At 46.4% G+C, this 6,418-nt stretch overlaps 2 protein-coding genes across 2 annotated transcripts; both read left to right on the top strand.

Annotated features, from left to right (window-relative positions):
- Positions 1-1,682, top strand: LOC124649596 (GPI-anchored hemophore cfmA-like). The gene is made up of 5 exons (XM_047189197.1): positions 1-465; positions 533-589; positions 676-780; positions 870-974; positions 1,059-1,682. Exons 1-5 carry the CDS (start codon positions 148-150, stop codon positions 1,374-1,376), a joined length of 903 nt encoding a protein of 300 aa, XP_047045153.1. The 5' UTR covers positions 1-147; the 3' UTR covers positions 1,377-1,682.
- Positions 1,683-5,436: 3,754 nt separating this feature from the next.
- LOC124648314 lies at positions 5,437-6,412 on the top strand. The gene is made up of 3 exons (XM_047188100.1): positions 5,437-5,805; positions 5,880-5,993; positions 6,086-6,412. The coding sequence occupies exons 1-3, from the start codon at positions 5,437-5,439 to the stop codon at positions 6,410-6,412; spliced, it is 810 nt and encodes a 269-aa protein (XP_047044056.1).
- Positions 6,413-6,418: the final 6 nt, after the last annotated feature.

Below are 6,418 nucleotides of genomic sequence, written 5' to 3'. Positions count from 1 at the left end.
ACAGTAGCAGAAATTTCGCCCCTCCACAGCTCCACTACTCGTCTCTCCCCCACCGCCGCCACCACTGGTAACCGCTCACCACCGCGAATCTCGCACCATTAGTTAACCAGGCGATCGAAGCAGAGTGCGTCGCGTGGTATTCCAGTCATGGGGAAGAACTACCGCAAGTTCCTGGGAGTCAACAAGGCGGCCGCTACCGGCGGCGGGATCGGTAAGCGCGTCTCCGGTGCCGGCGCCGGTGGGAACGCTAAGGACACCGGCGGCGGGAACAAGGCGGCCACTGCCGGCAGCGGGAAAGGTAAGCGCGTCGCCGCCGCCGGTGGGAGAGGCAAACGCTCGGGAGGAGGCGCGGGCAGCGCGACGGCCGTGGCTGTGGCCGGCCCAAGCCCAAGAGGTGCGAAGCGGGCCGGCGGCCGGGGTTCGGGCGGCGCGTCGACCTTATCTCATACTACCACCTTCAAGACGGTAAGGCCGCAAACTCCCAGACCACTTTTATGCAAGTAACCCCACGGATTAACAGTGATCGATCCAGGCCGTGAAGGTCACGAATGAGTACTGCCATGTGGAGGAGAGTAGCACGTTTAAGACGGTAAGCCGCAAACTACCCGACCACTGTTTTGCATTCGCTAACTCTCAATGTCACGGCTTAACACCAATCGATGTGAATTTGTTTAGGCGGTGAAGGTCATGAACGAATACTATGATGAGGAGGAGAACCACGGTTCACCCGAGGATGAACGCTCAACATTCTGTCCCACCGATCATAGCACTTTTAAGACGGTAAGGCTGCAAACTCCCTCGGCCACGTGCAGTTATGCATTCGCTAAGTAGCGTCACAGTAGGCTTAACACCAGTGTGCTTTCTTCTAGGCCATGAAGTCCGAGAACGAATACTATGATGAGGAGGAGAACCATGGTTCGTCTGAGGACGAACGCTCGACCTTCTGTCCCACCGATCATAGCACCTTTGAGATAGTAAGGCTGCAAACTCCCTCGGCCACAGTTACGCATTCGCTAAGTAACGTCACAATATGCTAACACCAATGTGCTTTCATCTAGGCTGTGAAGTTCGAGAATGAGTGCTACGAGGAGGAAGAGAGGCGCGTTTTGTCTGAGGACGAGAAGGATATGCAGCACGATGCTGAACTTCTAGCTGAAGAAGGCAACGGTGGTGCTCAGATTGGCGATGATGGCAATGGCTGCGGGGACTGTGGTGGCGAGTGCAACGAGGATGCTGGGTTCGGTGATGATGATGCTGGGACCGGGGATCTTGATGACCACTTGAACGGTGATGCCTACTACTACGATGTTGCTGCGGCGGGTTTTGATGATGGCTATGATGACGATGGCGGGGATGGAGCTGATGGCTGGTGGTAGGGATGGAGAACAAGGCCTCTTTGAAATGTCAGAGAATGGTGGCATCTAAGAAACTTGGTTTGAAACTGTGAGATAAGAATTCCATGAAGTGCAAGTCTCCATGCAGTTTGCTATTACTTACTACTATGCCTGTTGTCTTAGCTTGGGTTGTCGATCTAGGTAGGCTTCTGCCTTGGTGTGTGTATGGTGATCGCCAAGCCAGGAGATTGGCAGTCAAATCAGTCCTCTGTATGTGGCGGATCTTAACAACGTCATGAACCCTTGTGATAAAAGTACTCCGATCCTAATGTAAATTATAATCCTATATATGTGTTCCTTCTGTACCATGTTAAGATCGGTGGTCTTTTTCATTTGAGTTTTCTCTGATCATGCTTACACTTGGTCGCACATTATGTACGAGCAGTAACTGTCAACAGATGGTGAGCAAGTCTTGCAAAAGAAGAGATGGTGATGCCAAAGCAGTAAGAAAAAGATAATACAACTTAGGTTATCCTAGCTTTGGTTGTCAGTGAAGTTCTAGGCAGGCTTCTGCCTTGATGTGTGCTACTGTGTATGGTGATCACGTCATGAAACCTTTGTGATAGAAGAACTGCTAATGTGTTAGTTCAATGCCATGTTCAGATTTGTGATATGTTCAAGTTTGTCTGATCCGGTCAATGCAGAAAAAAATTCTCACAGAAGTACACGAGCAGTAATTGGCAACCAATGGTGAGCACAAAGCAGTACAATGTTGATAAGCTGGTAATAAGACGAGTGCTATCATCATTAAACAGATGAGTCCAGACTAAACAAGAACTTGAAAACCCAACAAATTTCTCATATGTTCAAACCGCAAACTTGAAAATGCAGGTCCACAACAAGTTACAAGCATAAGCGTCCAGTAAAATGTACTCGCTCCATAATAAGTGTCGAAGATTTAGCACTAAGTTAATAAAACTTTTGTACTATGTTCCTGACACTTATTACTGATCGGAAGGAGTAGGACAAATGCCAACAATCAATCCCTCTACTAACCTAGAAGTCTTATTTCATCACGTTCATCCAACTGAAAAAAGTAAGCTGGAGGATACGTACCAATCTGTTGGCTGATCAAAAATGCTAGAGCCAAATACCCTAGGAAAGCTGAATAGTTTTCCATGATAATATAATCTCCACAACGGACGAGTCAGAAGAACAGATGAAGTGATTTCTGCCCGGTTTCTCCATTGCCAACTACTCAGACCAGGCTGCATTGCCAACAGAGCTCAGCCCGTCATGGAAGGTGTTGAACTCTATATGCTGGCCAACAGTCACCATTCGGACCTGATCATTCAGTTAACCGATTCGGTGCAGCCAGGCTGGACTCACAGCAATACCAAATCATTGATATACTTACATACACAATCCATACATTCAAACTGATAAACCCTATAGATATGATTCAATCGGATCAGTGTCATGTCCATAGTTTCTCTTGTCATTTTTAATTTCCCGATATTCTTCTTTATCTGAACAATTCCATGGCGCTTGCTTCACCTGGTCACATGTACTGTTCAGAGTGCATCTAATCGATCTGCATAGATACTACTTGATTAGTCTATTGTACTAAGGCTGAATTAATGGCTGACTGGTCTAAAGACCCTTCTAAATAGCAATGACCCTTCAATCCAGAAAAAAAGTGCATGTGCATAGTGTATCACGTGTGTTACAATCGTAGCAAATATAGAAATGGAGAATGGGACGCAGATTTGGTGCACCCAGGTGCCAGTGCTCCTGATTTTTGTAATATTTTAAAAATATATTTATGTGTTTTAAAAGATTATAAATTTTATTGGAATTACAGAAATATGTTTTTCAAATACTGGGATCACTGGAGCTCATGTGCCAAAGAGACTTTTCGTGGAGAATGTGGACATATCTATCACTCTTCTGGTTGGCTCTTTTCAAGGATAATATGTTCCCATGTTAGAAGTCAGAAGTCCATTCATTAATAAAAGAAGACATATTAGACAAACAAAGAGTCAATTTTTTTTTCCAAACCATGCAGAAAAACTGCATGTATATAAATTAATATATTAAGAAGAGGGAAAGCCAACAAAGGGAAAGCAGTACAGGTTACAAACACGACCCAACCATGAGGATTGTCACTGAGGATCTAGGTACATACAAAGTAAGACACGACCATAATTTTGCTTCAGATTTGATTTGCTCGATGATTTTTTATGTTGGTTTGTGGGTATTTTCGAACACTCGGTTATTTCTCTCTTGCCAGATCAACCAGGAGGTAAGTATAACCATTGTGTTTAGTTTTTTCCTGCTTGTGCCCTGCAGATTTGTCAAAGCTTGCTGCCACCAAGCTTTAAGGTTCTGGTTACTGAACGGGACGACCACTGCCCAACTCAGCACTGAATTCCAAATGATATTGATCACCGCACAACCAATGAACATATGTTGGGGATCTTCTTCAGCTGACTTGCAGAAAGCACATTTATCATTATGTGGGAGACCACGCTTTGCTAGCTGATTGGCTGTCTAGACTCTTTCTCTAATGAACAACTAGATTCCAATCTTGCAGCGCAAAGGAGCCCAAGTTCCCCAGATTTATTTTGACATGTTGCATTGCGTAGTTGTTTTGTAATGCGCCATGTAAACGGATTTTGAAGTGAAAGAACCTCTGGCCTCCCAGGTCCATGTCCACTCATCCTTTGAATTTTGTCTTATATGCACTTCATTGAGTTCTTCCCAAATGGCTACAACCTGAACAAACCCTTGGATGTTGATCGGCTTCTTGATGTCATCAATCCAATTTCCATTGACGACTGCTTCAACTAATGTTCTTCTTGCCTTTGTTAGAGGATTTATTGCCATATAGATGTCCGGTGCAAAGTCTTCTATTGATTTCCCATTTAGCCACCAATCGGTCCAGAAAAAACATCTCTGGCCATTACCAACGACCACCTTTGTCGCTGTGTTGAATAGATGCCTATCTTGCTCTTCCATGTGCGAAGCAAGCGTACACCATGGCTTTAGAACCCCAACCCGCAGATTCCAAGCCCATCGAACATGCATGGCAGTGTTAATGACATCTAAGTTTAAAATCCCAAGTCATCCGTTTGGTTTAGTATGGCATACAGTCTAACCCTAACCCTAACCATGACAACGAGTCAAATTTCATGCAAAGTTCAGTGAAGGATACCATATCTGGCCCCATATGCCAAATTGCCAATGCGTCAGTGTGAGAATTGCAGCTGCCAAAAATTGTCCTTTGGAATCTCATAGGAAAAATCCTCTGGTCTTATGAACTTATTGATCTAGAGAAAGGTTAAAGGATAACTTCTCTTGATGTGCAAGAGGCATCATATAGTTTTTTTCTTAAAGGTACCAACTCCTACAGGTTCAGAGGACTAACGGAATGCAAAAGAGGATCTTGAACATAAAAAGAACAAATGAAGTTCCATTGAGTGGAGGGAGCGCATGCACCCGGGAGCTAAATTGAATTCCCGATTTTGAAGAGAAGACAAAGAATAGCATGGTGAAAAACGACATGGTACTTTTGATTAGTTGATTCGGCTGACTCTTACGCTATAAAATGCAGTGTATTTGGATATATGTTAACTATATTGAAAACATTATGTGGCTTTACTTTTGAAAAATTCTCATTTGTAGCGTGTAAGCTAATAGCCACGAATTGTCAATCTATTTGTAATTTTGAGGCAATGTTTTTTTGTTTCCTAAATTTTGGTTAGAGATCATCTTTCAGGGTCTTGAAATACGCCTCAAGTATTCATAAGACAATTTGATGTTCCACAACATCTTTTCTATAAATCATTTGTTGCATTATTGGATTCCCGGTAACACGTACGTGTCCCCTCGATCTGAACGTGCACGACGTCGGGATGCCATGCATGGAACAGGGGCCCGCATACAGGTAGCAGATAAGTGTCAACAAAAAAAAGAGCTAGGAGATAAGTCCAAGACTACAGTCTCGTCCACTCTCCAGTACGCCTATATCTCCACTTTCCCCACACCCGCCGCTAATCTCGCACCACAGTGAACCAAGCGATCGATCGGAGTTCCACTCATGGGGAAGGACTCCACCGCCGCCGGCGGTATTCCACTCGTGCGGAAGGACCACTACAAGTCCCTGGGTGTGAACAAGCCGGCCACGGCCGGCGGGAACGGTAAGGGCACCGGCGGCATTCCGCTCACGGGGATGGACCACTACGAGATCGTGGGCGTGAACAAGGTGGCCACCGCCGCCGACGCCGACGGGAGCGGTAAGGGCACCGGCAGGGGGAATGGTAAATGGCCGGGTCCGGGAGGCGTAGGCGGCGCAAAGGGCCTGGCCAGGGCCGTTGCCGTCGTCCCAGGAGGTGCGAAGGGAACAGCTGGTCGGCGCTTGGGAGGCGCGTCGGCGTTCTCCTCCACTGATCACAGCACCTGCAAGACGGTAAGGCCGCGAACTCCCCGACCAGTATTATGCATTCTACAAGTAACGTCACGGCTTAACAGTGATCGATCTAGGCCTTGAGGCCCCTGAAGATCACCAATGAGTACCACTATGAGGAGGAGAATAGCGATGCGTTCGAAGACGACGGCACGACATTGTCTTACACCCATCGTAGCACCATTAAGACGGTAAGGCCGCAAACTCACCGGCCAAAGTTATATGCGTTCTCTACATCATGTCACGGTTTATTCCGATATGCTCGGTATATGCATCCGTCTAGGCCGTGAAGGTCGTGAATGAGTACTACCATGACCATGAGGAGGAGAACCGCGGTTTGTCCGAAGACGGAGGCAAGGAAGATCAGGGCAAGGACATACAGTACGATGATGAACTTCTAGCTTATGAAGACAACGATGGTGCTGAGATGGGCAGTGGCGGCGGTGGTGAAGGCGGCTACAACGAGTATACCAGGATTTGTGATGACGATGCCGGAGCCGGGTACGTAGATGACTTCCTGAACGGTGATAACTACTACTATGATGTTGCTGCGGCGGGTTTTGATGGCTACTACGACGATGGTGGAGATGGAGCTGATGACTGGTGGTAGTGATCG

This window comes from Lolium rigidum, chromosome 4 (assembly GCF_022539505.1).
Source record: "Lolium rigidum isolate FL_2022 chromosome 4, APGP_CSIRO_Lrig_0.1, whole genome shotgun sequence".
Lineage (NCBI taxonomy): Eukaryota > Viridiplantae > Streptophyta > Magnoliopsida > Poales > Poaceae > Lolium > Lolium rigidum.
Note: the sequence above shows the minus strand (reverse complement) of the source record. Positions and strands in the feature narration are given on the sequence as shown.

Bases quoted from the DNA above. Each gene is read 5' to 3' on its own strand.
- LOC124649596 (XM_047189197.1), top strand. From the start codon at position 148: ATGGGGAAGAACTACCGCAAGTTCCTGGGAGTCAACAAGGCGGCCGCT. The intron at 590-675 runs GTAAGCCGCAAA...GAATTTGTTTAG, and splicing joins AGAGTAGCACGTTTAAGACG to GCGGTGAAGGTCATGAACGA. The intron at 975-1,058 runs GTAAGGCTGCAA...GCTTTCATCTAG, and splicing joins ATCATAGCACCTTTGAGATA to GCTGTGAAGTTCGAGAATGA.
- LOC124648314 (XM_047188100.1), top strand. From the start codon at position 5,437: ATGGGGAAGGACTCCACCGCCGCCGGCGGTATTCCACTCGTGCGGAAG. The intron at 5,806-5,879 runs GTAAGGCCGCGA...TGATCGATCTAG, and splicing joins ATCACAGCACCTGCAAGACG to GCCTTGAGGCCCCTGAAGAT. The intron at 5,994-6,085 runs GTAAGGCCGCAA...GCATCCGTCTAG, and splicing joins ATCGTAGCACCATTAAGACG to GCCGTGAAGGTCGTGAATGA.